At 44.2% G+C, this 18,201-nt stretch overlaps 1 protein-coding gene and 1 pseudogene across 1 annotated transcript in view; both read left to right on the forward strand.

Moving 5' to 3' along the window:
* The first annotated feature begins 1,182 nt into the window (after nucleotides 1–1,182).
* On the forward strand, nucleotides 1,183–6,473 carry LOC100429139 (protein arginine N-methyltransferase 1-like; annotated as a pseudogene).
* A 6,151-nt stretch (nucleotides 6,474–12,624) lies between these two features.
* LOC716072 (uncharacterized) overlaps nucleotides 12,625–18,201 on the forward strand; it is a 42,668-nt gene continuing 37,091 nt past the window's right edge. The window contains exon 1 of the mRNA XM_015126042.3: nucleotides 12,625–12,805. Within this exon, the coding sequence (XP_014981528.3) occupies nucleotides 12,803–12,805 (3 nt within the window). The 5' untranslated portion in view covers nucleotides 12,625–12,802. The remainder of the gene's footprint in view (nucleotides 12,806–18,201) is intronic.

The following is an 18,201-nucleotide window of genomic DNA, read 5'->3' on the forward strand; positions in this document are numbered from 1 at the left end:
CGACAGAGCAAGACTCAGTCTCAAAAAAACAAAAACAAAACAAAACAAAAGAATGAACAGACTAGGTCATGTAAGTGATGAAGGCTGGGTGTCACAAGAGAGCATTCAAGTTTTAAATAATATTCTGGGCCTTTCCAAAGTATGAATTGTACCTATAAAAAAAAGATAAGCTTAGGTACCATAATTCTTATTAAGAAAAAAAAAATATTTTCCCTTTATGAGACAAATAAAACTACATGGTATAATCAAGTGCTGCAAATTACTTAAATAGGCACCAAAAGTCCTGGAATTTTTGGTTAATAAAATTTCTTCCTAAAAACGTCTTTTACTTTGCCCAGAAAGTTATTTAAATTTCATAAGTAGATTAATAGTTTCAACATACATCAAATTAGACAAGACCTTTTGAAAAATTGCATATTAATTTAGAGACAGAGTAGAAGTTGTCCTAAGAAGAATTTTAAATCACAAGATAATTTTAAATTATAAAACAAAGTTTTCTGGTTCTTATTTGAATACCAAAAGGGGAAAAGACCATACAATGCACTAATTAATTAATTGGAAAATATCATTGTTAAGCCATAAAATAATTTATTTTTAGGAATTTTGCAAGATAAGCTTAGAGAAATTAACTTTCAAAAAATTTCTTTGAAATACGCCATCCAGTATGTTAGCCACTAGCCTTATGTAGCTATTTGAATTTAAATTTATTAACATTAATAAAATAAAAAACTCAAGACCTCCGTCTCAATAGACACGTGCAGCTAGTGGTTATTATACTGGACAGTACATATACAGAGTATTTTTATCATCACACAACGAAGACACATTAACAAAAGTTTATGCTGAAAACACTATAAAATTTTCTATGGTATTCTCACGATTTTTAAAAAACAACAACTCAGAATGACGACCTCTCCTTTTCTGAAGCACTGTGTGGGGGTCCTGAGTCTGGGGCTCATGAGCCTGGGTGCCTGAAATGGTTTCGAGTGATGTTTGGTTCTTATGCATCCATGTGTGGGAGGTTTCAGTCTTGAGTTTCAAGCCCTCTTGGGCTGGAGTTGTCTGGTGGTTATCAGTGGTATTGAGAAATGGGTCCCAGTGGGGAAACCCCCTCACCACTTTCCTTCTTATAGGTGTCCCTGCTAGCTTGAGAGAATTGAGGGGAGGGTGCTTGGAGCCTAGATGGTCATGGCCTGTGATGTGGCCCTTCCTGAAGTCTTGGAAAGTGGTCACATCTGGAAGAGACGTAATCTGATGGGGACTCTGTCCTTCCATCCCTTTCCTTGTGGCATTGGCTGGAGGGGCAGCTCAGCTCTCAGCTATCAGGATGTAGCCATTGGGGGTTAGCTCCCAGGGGTCACTACAATGACTTCCCGCCCCCTTGGCTGTCTCCTGCACACCAGGAGCTCTATGGGTAGAGGAAATATCTTCCCCAGAGGTGGCCTCAGGCTTGGCCACACCTGGTGGTCTTCAGGGCCTGGGATGGGTGTCTGAATGGGGACAACTTGGTGACTCTCCAAACCACTTTCTGGAGTCCTCTCATTCTTAGAGGGTCGAGGAGCTGTTCATCCTCCCTGGGACTCTAACTTGCTAGGCCGACGGTCATAAGGGAAGGGGTTGGTTACAGCTAGTTCTGTATGGGGCTCCTAGGATAGAGGTGTGTGCCGGAAGTGTCACCTCATCTGGGGGAGATTAGGTGATGAGGGGGAGCGACAGCTGGCGGTGGCGGGTGTCAATTCCCCCTTCCTGGATGGGGAGGTGCGTGGTCTGCTGCCTGGTCAGAGAGGGGCAACGTGGGGGGCAGGCCACCATCTCTCCAGCCACAGCTGGGATAGGAGACCTCCTTTCTTCTCCCCTCACTTTTCCCATCCCTTTCTTAAAAATCGCACCTCATTACTTGCCCCCTTTGCCACCAGTTCCCACCAAGGAAAAGAAGAATTGCTGGAAACCCACCCCCCACAGAGCCCAGGCCCCGCAGCCCAGCCCTCCCACAGCCACTCCCAGTAGCTAATCCTTTCTCCCTGTTACTCTCTCCTAGAATTTTGTAGCCACCTTGGCTAATGGGATGATCCTCCAACCGCCTCTTGAAAAAGTAAACATCCTTTTGTGAGACCCCTCCCGACCCCGACCTCCACATCAACATATCTCGTCATGCATCTGGCCCTTTCTCGGAGTCTATCCAGACCTCTTGCTTCAAACCAGTTTATCCCAGGCCCCCAGACACTTAGGACCAACCCCTCCAGGTTCGCGGCCCCCGCTGGCCTCCCGCAGTATCACGGCTACTTCTCTATCTCCACCTCCAGCCCCACTTTGTCCTTCCCTGTGTCTGCTCCTGTTTTCCTTCCCCTCCGCTCCCCAGCTGTGGACTAAGCTGAAGACGGGGACAGAGACACTGGAGAGATGGTAGGCGTGCCTGAGATATTGGGGTGCTCCCCTGGATGGTGCTCTGGTGGGGTCCTGGAAGTGAAAATTTGAATTGTTAGGTTTTGGGGTTCCTGGTGGGGGCAAGATAGCAGGTAGGGACTGTGGGGTTGTCATGGTACAATTTTGAGGCATTCTATACTACACTTCAGGGAAAAGTAGGGACCTGGAGTTTTAAGAGGCTGTGGGGAGGCCCCAGATCTGACCCATGCTCCCATCGGCCCCCTCCCAGGTTTCCTGTGGCCAGGTGGAAAGCACCCGGCCCAATGCTGAGGACAGGACGTCCAAAGATTACTACTTAGACTCCTATGCCCATTTCGGCATCCACGAGGTGAGTGCGGACAGCCCCACAAGCCGGCGAACCTTAAGGGGGTTAAATACTGGGGAGGTGGGGCGGAACCTAATTTCCCACGCATGCGCAGTGTGTCCCCCGGCAGCAGGCCGCCCCTGTGCGCCTCTGCTGCGCACCAACCAGGGTCGCCTCGCCAAGCCTTTGCCTAGGAGACCGAGGTTAGTCACAAGCTCCACAGGGGTCCCTCCCTGAAGGCTAGGGTGGGAGCGCGCATGCGTGCCTGGGGCCTTAGCCTGAGGTCAGGCAGGGCCCGCTGGTATCTGCCGCCCTCTAGAGACCGGTGGTGCAACTGCGCCCTGGCCTCTCCCGGCCTGACAGCTTCTGGACCCTTGTGACGAAAATACTGAGATCCCAGAATGCAGCTGGGGTGGCATACTAAGGAATTTTCTTCTTCCCCTGAGACCACTTTCATAAAATTGTGGCAAAATATACACAAATTACCATTTTTTATTTTTAGAGACAGGGTCTCGTTCTGTTTCCCAGGCTGGAGTGCAGTGGTGCAGTCACCAGCCACTGCAGCCTTGACCTCCCAGGCTCAGGTGATCGTCCCACCTCAGCCTCCGGAATAGCTGGGATCACAGGCGCGCACCACCACGCCCGGCTAATTTTCTTATTTTTTGTAGAGGTAGAGTCTTGCTTGGTTGCCCAGGCTGGTGTTAAGCTCCTGGGCTTAAACTATCCTCTCGCCTTGGCCTCCTGAAGTGCTGGGATTACAGGCGTGAGCCACTGCCCCCGACCTGAGGACTTTTAAAAGCCAGGGTTCACTGGTTCTTAGGTAGCAATGGTAGCATCTGGCTTAGATGAGAGTTTAGTCCATCTAGTCTGCTTTTACAAATAGGGAAACTGAGGTGCACGGAAGGAAGTGAGAGGGCCTAGAGCTGTCCCTGGCCGTCCCAGCTGTCAGGACACCCTATTCTCTAGCTGAGGATGTAGGGCCCCTCACGACGTCTTTGTGCTGCTCTTCCCCCACGAGATGCTGAAGGACGAGGTTCACACCCTCACATAGCAACTCCATGTTTCACAACCGGCACCTCTTCAAGGACAAGGTGGTGCTGGATGTGGGCTCAGGCACGGGCATCCTCTGCACGTTCGCTGCCGAGGCCAGAGGCTGAAGGGTCATCGGGGTGAGTCTCCAGGGTGGCCAAGGGAGCCTGAGCCTGGGTGCAGAGAGGGGCTCAGGGATTGGATGGAGGGGGATGGGGGCTGAGGATGGAACTGGGGGGGGTCTCACCCTCCCTTCTTCCTGGGCCCTCAGATCAAGTGTTCCGGTATCTCTGATTATGCAGTGACGATCGTCAAAGCCAACAGACCACGGTGAGCTCAGAAAGAGTATGGGTTTTTGGGAGTGGAGTGGGGAAATGCCCTGCTTCCCCAGGGCCTCCAGGAAGAGTTGTGGGGTCTACAGATGGGCCACAGATTCAGCGGCTCCTCTCCCATGGTCTTTTGGGCTGCCAGCAGCCTGAGAATCTGAGTGTCAAAGCCCTAAGCTTAGCACCTCAGTCTTAAAGTTAGGGCAAGAACCACTCTCTACTTTCTTGAATGAGTAACAGAGTCCCATGGTTGGCGGCTGAGGGCCCACAATGAGAAGTCTCCCCTCTGATTCCCAGATGCCCTCCTCTAGTTTGACCAACACTAACTTCCAGAAAAGTCTACACCTACAAGCACATATATGAGTAAATTTCATGCCAGTAGCATTTCGTACCAGGCTCTTCCCTTGGCTTCTTTCATCTGTGTATTGTGTAGCTTGACACTTTCCAGGATGTTGAGGCATTGCACTCTTTTCCACTACCACCATCATAGTATGTCCCCCAACTTTTTAAACCAGTCTTCTGTTGATGGGTGTTTAAGCTACTCTGACATTTTCTTTCTTTTCCTTTTTTTTTTTTTTTTTTTTTTTTTTTTAGACAGGGTCTGGCTCTGTTGCCTAGGCTGGAGTTCAGTGAGTGGTGCAATGATGGCTCACTTCAATCTCTACCTCCTGTGCTCAGGTCATCCTCCCACCTCGGCCTCCCGAGTAGCTGGGACTACAGGCATACGCCACCATACCTGGCTTTTTTTTTTTTTTTTTTTTTTGTAGAGGCAAGGTTTTGCCATGTGGCCCAGGCTGGTCTTGAACTTCTGGGCTCAAGCAGCCATCCTCTCACCTTGGCCTTCCAAAGTTCTGGGATTAAACGCATGAGCCACTGTGCCCAGCCTGCTCTGATTTTCATCCCCTGCACATAATGTCATTTCATACACAAACTGATATATTTGTGAGGTCAATTTATAAAAGCACCTTGTTTGGGCAAAAGGTTAGTTAGTGGCCAGGGCAACTGGCCATGCCCACTCTCTCACTTTTATGCTACTTAGGGTCCACCACGTCCACTAGGAGGTCCTTGATGGCCACATCTTTGATGCAAGACATGTCAAAACCATACAAGATCTCCTGCCCTTGGGAGGCAGGCAGGGAGGGTTGAAACCAGAGACCATCCCCGGGACCTGGTGCAGGACTTTGGAAGGCAGAGTGTTGGCCTGAGGTCTCGGAGCCTGACCTGTCAGCTAGAGGTGGTGCTAGAGGCACAGAAAAGCCACTTTGTCCTTTAAATATCTTCGTGAGCTCTGCCTTGTGACAGCTATGCTTTGTGCTTGGCGTCCAGGCTCCAGGAACGGTGGTGAGCAACGCAGGCTGGCCCTGCCCCAGGGGGACATCCTCTGGAGGACACACCTAAGCCGGCAGCTCAAGGCCTGCAGCATGTGCACTGGAAGGCAGGACTCCAGGGTGATGAGCCGGTGCACACGAAGACGGACCACTGCAAAAGAGCATGGGGACAGGCTGGACTCAGAGATGTGCCTGTGGTCCAAGCTACTTGGGAGGCTGAGGTGGGAGGATCGCTTGAGCCTGGGAGTTCAAGGCTCCAATGAGCTGTGATCCCACCACTGCACTACAGCTTGGGCAACAGTGTTTGTTTGTTTTTTTCTCTTTTTTTCCTTCAGAGACCCGTTTTTGTTTTTGTTTTTAAGTATGGTGATAGTGAGTATTTATTGAGCTGGAGCTAGGGGGATAGGGTTTGGTATGGGGGGGCAGAGGAAGTTGTTGAGGGGGAGAGGAAGTTGTTGAGTGGCAGAGGAGAGAAGGCTGGAAGGGCAGGCATCCCACCCAAGCCACCCTCCTGAAAGCAGGTGGGAAGCTGGCGCAGGGTTTTAGGTCGGCGTTTGGGTCAACATTTGAGGTCATCACATTGGCAGACTTGTCAAGAAGGGGTCAGGAAGAGGACAAAGCAGGGCCCCTGCATTTGAGTGAGATTTGGCCAGGTGGGGGGCGGGGCAGGAGTGTGCACTGGACAGAGTTAGGGTGGACCTCCCAGGTTTGGGTGTGAGAAAGAAGGGAACAAGGAATACAGGTTTGAATCTAGGGCGGTTCGTTGGGAGCCAGACAGGCAGGATGAGAAATGAATGAGGAGCCAAGGCCAGGCACCAATGAGTGAGGACCGCAGGAGGGGGACAGCAAGGTCATGGGCCCTCCAGGAGCTGGGGAGGGTCGGCAGGAGGAAATGAAGTGGGGTGGAGATACATCCGGAGCTTTCCCTCTCCTGTCCTGCAGGAGGTGGACATCTACACTGTCAAGGTGGGAGACCGGACGTTCACCTCCCGCTTCTGCCTGCAGGTGAAGCAGAATGACTATGTGCATGCCCTGGTGGCCTACTTCAATATCCAGTTATAGAACTGATAACATCCCTTTCTCTGACTCTGCCCTCACTCTTCACTCTCTCTGGGTCTCTAACCCCCATCTTGTGCCCTGACCCTCCTCGGTCTTTGTCTTTCCTCCTCCTTCTAGGACTCTGTCCCCCCTCATTCCTGTGCTCCTCTGTCTGGGTCTCTGTCCGCTTCTCTGGGTGCCTGTTGCCCTCTGCTCTCTGGTTCCTCACCATCCCGTCTCTGATCTCCCTGGACTGATGCAGACATTGCTGTGTGGGCGGGACACCTCTCCTCGTCACAGGGCTCTAACAGTTTTCCCTTCCAGAAGGGCATCCTGGCCATTTCACCCGTGGACTTGAACTTGCCCGTGGACTGAGATCTTCCTCAGAAGCTGCTACAAGATTGGACCTCATGTTGCTGCCCTCTTTGTGTACTTTTCCAAGCCTTCCTATTCTACTCAGGGCTGTGAGGTGATGGTTGTCCTTCCAATTTTTGTCAAAAATAAATTGTTTAAAAATTGTCATATTAAAAACATTACAAAGTATTCAATTGTCTGTTCTTTCACTGGAGAACTAAAGTTCTAAGTAGAGAAGATTTGGTTCAGAGATCTCTGTGGTTTACAAATTGAAGGATATCTATTTGGAGTACCTACAAGGGCCTATTGCCTGGATGTGTAACATATTTGAGGATATCTGTAAATATGATTCCAGCAACTTGCATTTTTTTCTCCTATTGTGCAATTTGGTTATTCCAGCTAATCATGTGTTGACAGTCATGAAGTCTTTCCAGCGAGTTCCAGAGAAAGGTACAGTCTAACTTCACCTGTGCCTAGGACACCACCATCTTCTTGCTTTTCTCCTCCTATTGCTCTTTTTGAGTCTTTTTTGCTGATTTCTCATCTACCTATAGACAGTTGTTTGTCACACACCCATACCCAACTTATTTTTTTGAGACAGGGTCTTGCTCTGTTGCCTAGGCTGAAATACAGTGGTGCTACCATGACTCACTACAGCCTTGACCTCCTGGGCTCAAGTGATCCTCCCGCATCAGCCTCTCCAGTAGCTAGGAATAAAGGCATGTACCACTACATCTAGCTAATTTTAAAAAAATTGTAGAAATGTTGTCTTGTAACCTTTGTTTTCCCAAAGGTTACTGAACTGCTGCCTAAGCCTATGCACCTTGATTTTAAGAAGGCCTCTGCTTGAGACTTAGAGAGGTTTAGTGGCATCTACTGTCATCCTGCGTCTTAAAATATCTTGAGTTTGGCATAAAAAATGATGAAAGGAGATTAAATTTTTTAATTTAAAAGAACAACACTAATTTGGAAGGATGAGAAGCAGAATGCCTTTCCTTTGTTTTTTTCTGTCGTCGGGTTCTATTCACACCAAGTGGACTTAAATTGAAAGTAAATGAGTTGATAAACAACTAGATTCAAATTAGAAGCAACTTTGTTGCTTGGGGTTCTATACAGAGCTGTCAAACAAAGGCAGCCCACTAAGGCTGCCCTATATACCACCCCACACTCTGAAGCCATCCTTGCAAAATATTTAATTAAAAAATTCTCATTTTATAATGGTTTGATATTTTTAAAAGCATACATTTAGAAAACTATGTATCCCTCAAACATAACATCTATCCACTAAAGTTTGATAAAACATGAAAACTAAATCTATACACCAGAACAGGGGAATGAGCATTTCGAAATGCTTTTGTAGAGTGTTGGTAGTTTGATAACATGACAGTTTAAAAGCAAGATCCTTTTCTTTTTATTTTTTTAATTGCAAAATTCACTGATATAAATTGTCAAATTTTAAATATTTTAAAGAGGTGAGCTACTAATCATTTGAACATATTGCTATCAGTGGCATAGTAGCCATTTTCATGAAGTTGAACATACACTAATAAGCAGAAATTAGCTCTATTATAATCCTCAAAGTCTGAATTTATTGAAAGTAAGGTTTGCTAAAGAAACCTTTGTTCTAATGAAAACACTCCACACAACTTTACTAAAAAGCAACAACCATATTAAGCTGTCTTGTGACCTATTTTTTCTATAAAGCTGTCCAACATAAGCATTACATGTCCTTTTTGAGCTATATGGCCTTTCCTACAGTTATAGTAGTTAAAATACATTAAAATGTTTAAACTATCTTTAAGAAACATGTACATTTTTTTCAGCCTACCAACAGGATAAAGTCTGCTTCATAGGATCTCTGAGCTCCTTTTGAAGTGCTATAATTTCCATCAACACTTACGGTACAAATTATTGTACCCTATTAATGCTGATTGTGGATTAGGAAGTATATGAGAAATAACAAAAATTAAAATAAGATAATATTAATAAAATATATGAAGCCTCCAATATAAAACAAAAAGATACATACTCAAACTCATTTTTTTCATTAATTAAAGCTTCAATTAAACCTTTCAAAGTAACTAATGAAAGGCTTTCTTGATTTCATGTAACTTGATATAGAGAAGTTAAAATGTATCTTGAAAGACATTTTGACAATGGCAAATTAGAAACACACTAATAAAATACAATCAGAAACTTTAATCCCCCCAAATCCTCCTCATTCACTGTAACAAATACCTAGCATAGTAGCAAATCACAGCATAATCCTTGGGAAATGTTTTACAATTTAATTTTGAAAATACGTATTATAGCAACATGTCAAGTCTAAGGTTAACACAAAATACTCTTCAGTAGCCCAATATTTTAAAAGTACAAGATTTTATATTAATCATGTTAAATTTCTTGTTGACAATATATGCAAAGCTAGCACAGGCTTTTTAAAAGACAATAAAACTTTAACTGTGTGTAGAATCTTGCTATAGAGGTAGCTATTAAAACCACACAGGACAGAATTCTAAAATTGCTATAACATTTTACCCCATATGCAATAAACGTTTTCCAGAAACATTGTGGTGTTCTAAGGCTGAATCAGTTGGCTCCCAGGGCTGAGTAGCAATAGGAAAGTATGTTTTATTACGAATGTCATGGAGACCGTGTTAAAACTCAAGAGTCACAGGCAGTCAGCAGCAAAGGGTCAATAATGCTGCCAGAGACACCGTGTAATCAATAAGGCCCGAGGTTTTCTCAGCACTGCACACAGCTGAAGGGTTAATACAGCCAGGGAAGGACACTGCCAAGCTGCATTTCCCACAGTACACTATGGCTGCTCTAGGGAAAGCAACCCAAAAATGAAAATAAAGCAAACTGGTTGTGCAATTGGAAACCGACTAACTTTTTAATGCAATCACAAACTCATCCTTCAAAGAGGCTTCCAAAAAAAACTCAAACACTATTCAAAATAGTCTGCCTAAAAACGAAACCACAAGAAGGTTTCATTTTAAAAGTGCTGCATAAGGCCAGGCGCGGTGGCACAGGCCTGTAATCCCAGCACTTTGGGTGGCTGAGGCCAGTGGATCACCTGAGGTCAGAAGTTTGAGACCAGCTTGACTAACATGGTGAAACCCCGTCTCTACTAAATACCAAAAATTAGTCAGATGTGGTGGCAGGTGCCTGTAATCCCAGCTACTTGGGAGGCTGAGGCAGGAGCATTGCTTGAACCTGTGAGGCGGAGGTTGTGGTGAACTGAGATCTCACTACTGCACTCCAGCTTGGACAACAAGAGCCAAAACTCTGTCTCAAAAAAAAAAAAGAAGTGCTGCATAAATAGGAATGAAGACATAATTACTTAAGTATAAAAAGGACAAACATGGTCTTAGGAAGCATTTCAGTTTTAAAAATTTATTTATTTTTATTATTTTATTTTATTTTTGAGATGGACTTTCGCTCTTGTTGCCCAGGCTGGAATGCAATGGAGCAAATTCCACTCACTGCAACCTCCGCCTCCCGGGTTCAAGCAATTCTCCTGTCTCAGCCTCTAGAGTAGCTGGGATTACAGGCATGTGCCACCACGCTTGGCAAATTTTGTATTTTTAGTAGAGATGGGGTTTTTCCATGTTGGTTAGGCTGGTCTCAAACTCCTGACCTCAGGTGATCCTCCCACCTCAGCCTCCCAAAGTACTGGGATTACAGGTGTGAGCCACCGTGCCAGGCCTCATTTTTTATCATCTTAAAGTTTAACCAAAATTTTTGTGAGTAAAATATTTTAGTTTGGGAGATTTTACTGTTAACCTTGGGGTATATAGTATTGCTAGTGTTCAAAGAGATTATTCTTACATTTATAATTAAAAGAGTAAATGAGGGTCGGGTGCGGTGACTCACGCCTGTAATCCCAGCACTTTGCGAGGCCAAGCCGAGCGGATCACGAGGTCAGGAGTTCAAGACCAGTCTAGCCAACATAGTGAAATCCCATCTCGACTAAAAATACAAAAATTAGCCAGGTATGGTGGCACGCACCTCTGGTCCCAGCTACTTATGAAGCTGAGACAGAAGAATTGCTTGAACTCGGGAGACGGAGGCGGTGGTGAGCCGAGATGTTGCCAGTGCTCTCCAGCCTGGGCGACAGAGCGAGACTCCATCTCAAAATAGAAAAAAGAAAAATAAAAGAGTAAATGAGAACTCAAAAACTACTACATTTTAGAAAGTGTGAATTACATTTGAATGACTTTGTTTCCAAAAAAGGAACATAACATTTAAATGTTTTCTGTTGGTTCTGAGGACATTTTGTCAACAGTTTTTGTATCCGACACCTTGATAAATATATGATGCTAATATTTTACATTTTTCAGTAAAAGTCTATGGGTAGGAATATGCTGATGTATTACTTCTTAAGAAAAAGGTGATTCATGACATCCATCATTTTGTGAATCATTAGGTATTATTTCTAAGTTACTATGTAAAGCCATCCTTCTTGAAACATGAAGAAAAGGTGCTGGAAGAAAAAAGGATAGTGAAAAGGTTTAAGGTCTATTTCTTAATTTTTACAATTCAGGTTTTTTATTTTCAAGCAGATAAAATAATGTCTTTAAGCATTAAAATATGCTCTAGCTCAAGATTAAGATAACTGTAAACATTCCTCCAACATGTCAAGGGAAGGGTTGCAGTATGTTCCTATTGTTGTAATATCAAAAGAATATTAAAAAAGAAACACACTACAATTGTGTAAAATGGCATGTAAGAGAATTTAAGAAACAAATCACTGCCCTTTTATAACATTTTAATTGTATTTTAAAGAAATGTTCTCTATTTATTCATTCTAGTGATGAGGCCATCTTGTTTTGCTTTTATTTACTGACAATTATTTATAGGTATTGAGGAAAATAATTCTATATTGTTTAGTAAGGTGCTACCATAAGAATACTCCAAAATTATCATTATTCTGGGGATATATGAATTTTGACTATATCCCCAGAATAATGACTAATAAGAATATGAATTAAAAAATAATTTGACTAATAAGAATATGAATTAAAAAATAATTCCTTTGTTGATGGTTATTTTTTACTATTAGAAAACTGACAGGGATGGCCGGGTGTGGTGTCTCACGCCTGTAACCCCAGCACTTTGGGATGTCAAAGTGAGCAGATCACCTGAGGTCAAGAGTTTGAGACTAGCCTGGCCAACATAGTGAAACTCTGTCTTTACTAAAAATATAAAAAAAAATTAGCCGGGCGTGGTAGCAGGCGCCTGTAATCCCAGCTACTTGGGAGGCTAAAGCAGGAGAATCGCTTGAATCCGGGAGTTCCGGAGGTTGCAGTGAGCCGACATCGCCACCACTGCACTCAATCTGGGTGATAGAGACTCAGTCTCAAAATAAATAAATTAATTACTTAAAATGAAAATTAAAAAGTTTGGCTACTTGAAATTTTAAAATTTACATTTGGCTCACATTTTATTTCAGAGGATTGCTTCCTTTTTAAAATCTCAGGCTGCCTGCTCAAAGGACCAGAAGCCAGGAAGTTCATAAAATGTGAAATTTTAAAATAATCGTTATTATATTCTTTTCATTTGCGAATAGCCATATAATATGTTATTTATAAATGCACATCACTTTGTACACAGGGTTAAATGCATATACACTCCCTGTTGGTCCTAGCTCAGCTCAGGGAGGAAGCCCTGCCTGAAAAGGTTGCAGCCCAGGCTGTCACTCTTTCTTCATTCAGCCCAGTGTCTGGTCAAATCTTCTGTCACTCAGGTACTGAAGGGGCGGGGTTTAAGCGTTATCCAGTCAGAGACTCTAAACTAGGAACCGTCCAGTAAGACACGCTCCTGGAAAGTACAGGACGGCTTCCGGGATTTGGTGGGTCCTTTGTCTCTTACTGCAGCCAAATCTCCTGGTCTCGTCTTCACTTCTCTGTGTTCTCCGCTTCTGGAGGCCCAGTCTGTGTGGCCCGGTGACCTGCAAGACCCACTAGGAAACCCACCCACTAGGAAACCCAGAAATGGTAAGAGTGCCGGGTCCGACATCTCCAGAGAGGGGGAAGGGGCTGGTTGAAAGCGGGCGGAAGTGGCTGTAGCGGGACTCAGGCCTCCCAGCAGTCAGGTCCAAAATCTGAGGCGCCGGGTTCACGTTGGTGCAGCTCGGCCCTCAGTCCCCTTCAGCCGTAAGATGGCGGCTGGGCGGACAGGCGGGACCCCAGGCGTCCTGTCTCTTCCCTTCGCAGTGACTGTGCCCGGCCTGGAGCCCTCTCTGGGCAGCTTTGCACCCACCGCGCCGCATCTCTACCCGATTGTGCGGTGACCACGGGAGGGTAGTCAGGGGAGAATCCTGACTCGGGGTGCGGGGTTCATAAATCGGAAGAGCTTTTGGTCCCTCTTTTCTCTTATGAAAAATTTATGGCAGTCACCGCAAACGTTAAATAATTTATTGAAACAGCGGTTCAAAAAATGTAAAGCACCCAGCTATGATTTGTAGTTTGTGGTCCATGGGAGAGGGTTTAAGAGAAGACTTTTATAAGGTGCATGATGAAAAAAACCCACATTCATTAATCGGTTACGTACAGTTAGGTTGGTTGGTTGGTTGAGATGGAGTCTCGCTCTGTCGCCCAGGCTGGAGTGCAGTGGCCGGATCTCGGTTCACTGCAAGCTTTACTCCCGGGTTCACGCCATTCTTCTGCCTCAGCCTCCAGCGTAGCTGGGACTATAGGCGCCCGCCACCACGCCGGCTAATTTTTTGTGTTTTTAGTAGAGAGGGGGTTTCACCGTGTTAGCCAGGATGGTCTCGATCTCCTGACCTCGGGATCCGCCCGCCTGGGCCTCCCAAATGCTGGGATTACAGGCGTGAGCCACCGCCTCGGGCCACAGGTAGTTTCTTAATTTCCACTCTGAGCGTACAGATTTCCTGGTTATGCAATCAGAGGTTACTTGGCAGTTTATAGTTGGTTAGGTCTGAATTTTGTTTCCCCCAGTGTAGTAATTTACAAAAAAAAAAAAAAAAAAAAAAAAAAAACAAAACCAAAAAAACGCACTTGAGTTAGATTTTTTTAAGTCAAAATCCAGACTAGAGCCACATCAGTTTCATCGCCTGCCACGTAGTTATTTTCACACTCCACAGGGGAATGATTTTCCCTGCGTTTTTCAAATGCGTCCCAAGCAACTTCTCAAGTCAACACCCCCACCACCCTGCATTTCTTCCTTCTAATTCTGGCTTGCAGTAAAATACTAAATTTTCAGTTCTTTTTGACATTCCCAAATGCCAGTTTCCCCTCCCTAATTCACATTATCAACTATTTGTCCTTCACTGTACATTTTAGATATCGTGTTTTAATCATTTTTTAAAAGTTAAGATGGAGTCTCATTTTGTCACCCAGGCTGGAGTGCAGTGGCGCGAGCTCTGCTCACTGCATCGGCGAGATCCCTGTTCACTGCAGCCTTTTCCTCCCGCGTTCAAGTGATTCTCATGCCTCAGCCTCTTGAGTAGCTGGGATTACAGGCGCGTGTCACCACACCTGGCTAATTTCTGTAGTTTTAGTAGAACCGTGGTTTCACCTTGTTAGCCAGGCTGTTCTCGAACTCATGACCTCAAGTCTGCCCGCCTTGGCCTCACAAAGTGCTGTGATTACAGGCATGAGCTACTGCATATGGCCATGGATTACTCATTTTTTGACAAAGCATTGGATGGGGCTTTTACAAAGATGTGTTTGAAAAATATTTCCCCTGAGAAGGAAGTGAAGAATAATCCCCTGACCCTGTATTGTAACTCTTTTATCTTCTCTATGTACAGAGGTCTTATCAGAATGTTTTTGGATCAAGGTTTCCCTTTGGAAACTTTTGGGATTGTTTTCAGCCACCCTTGAGTTTTTCCGGGTCTTGGGTTTCAGTATCGTTTGGGGATAAACCAAGATACCCACCATGGTTATGTCTGCTAGAGTGTCTAGTGAATATCGGCTCCTGGGTTATTTTCTTTAATAGGAAAACCTGAGGTATGGAGTGTAGCCCCTCGAGGAAGCAGGTGGATGCCCTAGGGGACAGGAATCTCCTGGTGTACTTAGATTTTTGAAAAGCTAACCCCTTGAGACATTAAAACTGTCTTTACCCAACCCAGCTTCCATTTCTTGGAGACACATTGCTGGTCAGCCAATCAGATGCTGGTATTCAGGGAAAAACGTAGAAATAATTTCTGCCCCCTGGGTTTTTTTTAAGGGGACGGAAAAATAGTGAAATAAATATAGTTAAAGAAAAATAGTGAACAATTTGTGAAAGAAAAAAATGGCATCCCAAAAGTCAAAAAGAACCTGACCCCAGTGACACAGTGCAAAACGTGGAAAGTAAAATGCATCTGGGGCACTCACTGGGCCATACATAGTGCAGTGTCTCCTGAGAGGGTGGTTATTGAGCACTCAGTTGAGCAGGATGGGGTGGGACAATCTCTTAAGTGATTGAATGGCCTTACTTGACACATGAATAAGGCACATTTGTTTTTTAATCAGCACTGCCAGTCTCTAGGCTTATCACCTGTAAAAGATTTGTTCACTTATTTGAACCTCAGTTTTTAATTGTTTTTTTTTTAATCTAATATATAGTTTCTTTCCTTTTTTCTTTATTTTTTGTTATACTTTAAGTTCTAGGGTACATGTGCACAACGTGCAGGTTTGTTACACATGTATACATGTGCCATGTTGGTGTGCTGCACCCATCAACTTGTCAGCACCCATCAACTCGTCTTTTACATCAGGTATAACTCCCAATGCCATCCGTCCCCCCTCCCCCCTCCCCATAATAGGCCCTGGTGTGTGATGTTCCCCTTCCCATGTCCAAGTGATCTCGTTCAGTTCCCACCTATGAGTGAGAACATGTGGTATTTGGTTTTCTGTTCTTGCGATAGTTTGCTGAGAATGATGGTTTCCAGCTGAATCCGTGTCCCTACAAAGGACACAAACTCATCCTTTTTTATGGCTGCATAGTATTCCGTGGTGTATATGTGCCACATTTTCTTACTCCAGTCTGTCACTGATGGACATTTGGGTTGATTCCAAGTCTTTGCTATTGTGAATAGTGCTGCAATAAACATACGTGTGCATGTGTCTTTATAGCAGCATGATTTATAATCCTTTGGGTATATACCCAGTAATGGGATGGCTGGGTCATGTGGTATTTATAGTTCTAGATCCTTGAGGAATCGCCATACTGTTTTCTACAATGGTTGAACTAGTTTACAGTCCCACCAACAGTGTGAAAGTGTTCCTATTCAGCACTTTGGGAGGCCGAGACAGGCGGATCACAAGGTCAGGAGATCAAGACCATCCTGGCTAACACAGCGAAACCCCGTCTCTACTAAAAAATACAAAAAACTAGCCGGGTGAGGTGGCGGGCGCCTGTAGTCCCAGCTACTCGGGAGGCTGAGGCAGGAGAATGGCGTAAACCTGGGAGGCGGAGTTTGCAGTGAGCTGAGATCCGGCCACTGCACTCTAGCCTGGGCGACAGAGCGAGACAACGTCTCAAAAAAAAAAAAAAAAAAAGTGTTCCTATTTCTCCACATCCTCTCCAGCACCTGTTGTTTCCTGACTTTTTAATGATTGCCATTCTAACTGGTGTGAGATGGTATCTCATTGTGGTTTTGATTTGCATTTCTCTGATGGCCACTGATGATGAGCATTTTTTCATGTGTCTGTTGGCTGTATGAATGTCTTCTTTTGAGAAATGTCTGTTCATACCCTTTGCCCACTTTTTGATGGGATTATTTGTTTTTTTCTTGTAAATTTGTTTGAGTTCTTTGTAGGTTCTGGATATTAGTCCTTTGTCAGATGAGTAGATTGCAAAAATTTTCTCCCATTGTGTAGGTTGCCTGTTCACTCTGATGGTAATTTCTATTGCTGTGCAGAAGCTCTTTAGTTTAATTAGATCCCATTTGTCAATTTTGGCTTTTGTTGCCGTTGCTTTTGGTGTTTTAGACATGAAGTCCTTGCCCATGCCTATGTCCTGAATGGTATTACCTAGGTTTTCTTCTAGGGTTTTTAAGGTTTTAGGTCTAATATTAAGTCTCTAATCCATCCTGAATTAATTTTCATATAAGGAGTAAGGAAAGGATCCAGTTTCAGCTTTCTACTTATGGCTAGCCAATGTTCCCAGCACCATTTATTAAATAGGGAATCCTTTCGCCATTTCTTGTTTTTGTCAGGTTTGTCAAAGATCAGATGGCTGTAGATGTGTGATATTATTTCTGAGGGCTCTGTTCTGTTCCATTGGTTTATATCTCTGTTTTGGTACCAGTACCATGCTGTTTTGGTTACTGTAGACTTGTAGTATAGTTTGAAGTCAGGTAGCGTGATGCCTCCAGCTTTGTTCTTTTGACTTAGGATTGTCTTGGCAGTGTGGGCTCTTTTTTGGTTCCATATGAACTTTAAAGCAGTTTTTTCCAATTCTGTGAAGAAAGTCTTTGGTAGCTTAATGGGGATGGCATTGAATCTATAAATTACCTTGGGCAGTATGGCCATTTTCACAATATTGATTCTTCCTATCCATGAGCATGGTATGTTCTTCCATTTGTTTGTGTCCTCTTTTATTTCACTGAGCAGTGGTTTGTAGTTCTCCTTGCAGAGGTCCTTTACATCCCTTGTAAGTTGGATTCCTAGGTATTTCATTCTCTTTGAAGCAATTGTGAATGGAAGTTCATTCATGATTTGGCTCTCTGTTTGTCTGTTACTGGTGTATAAGAATGCTTGTGATTTTTGCACATTGATTTTGTATCCTGAGACTTTGCTTATCAGCTTAAGGAGATTTTGGGCTGAGACATTGGGGTTTTCTAAATATACAATCATGTCATCTGCAAACAGGGACAATTTGACTTCTTCTTTTCCTAACTGAACTCCCTTTCTTTCTTTCTCTTGCCTGATTGCCCTAGCCAGAACTTCCAATACTATGTTGAATAGGAGTGGTGAGAGAAGGCATCCCTGTCTTGTGCCAGTTTTCAAAGGGAATGCTTCCAGTTTTTGCCCATTCAGTATGATATTGGCTGTGGGTTTGTCATAAATAGCTCTTATTATTTTGAGATACATTCCATCAATACCGAATATATTGAGAGTTTTTAGCATGAAGGGCTGTTGAATTTTGTGAAAGGCCTTTTCTGCATCTATTGAAATAATTATGGGGTTTTTAACTTTGGTTCTGTTTATATGCTGGATTACGTTTATTGATTTGCATATGTTGAACCAGCCTTGCATCCTAGGGATGAAGCCCACTTGATCATGGTGGATAAGCTTTTTGATGCGCTGCTGGATTCGGTTTGCCAGTATTTTATTGAGGATTTTTGCATCGATGTTCATCAGGGATATTGGTCTAAAATTTTCTTTTTTCGTTGTGTCTCTGCCAGGCTTTGGTATCAGGATGATGTTGGCCTCATAAA

The sequence above is a fragment of the Macaca mulatta genome, chromosome 20 (assembly GCF_049350105.2).
Source record: "Macaca mulatta isolate MMU2019108-1 chromosome 20, T2T-MMU8v2.0, whole genome shotgun sequence".
NCBI lineage: Eukaryota > Metazoa > Chordata > Mammalia > Primates > Cercopithecidae > Macaca > Macaca mulatta.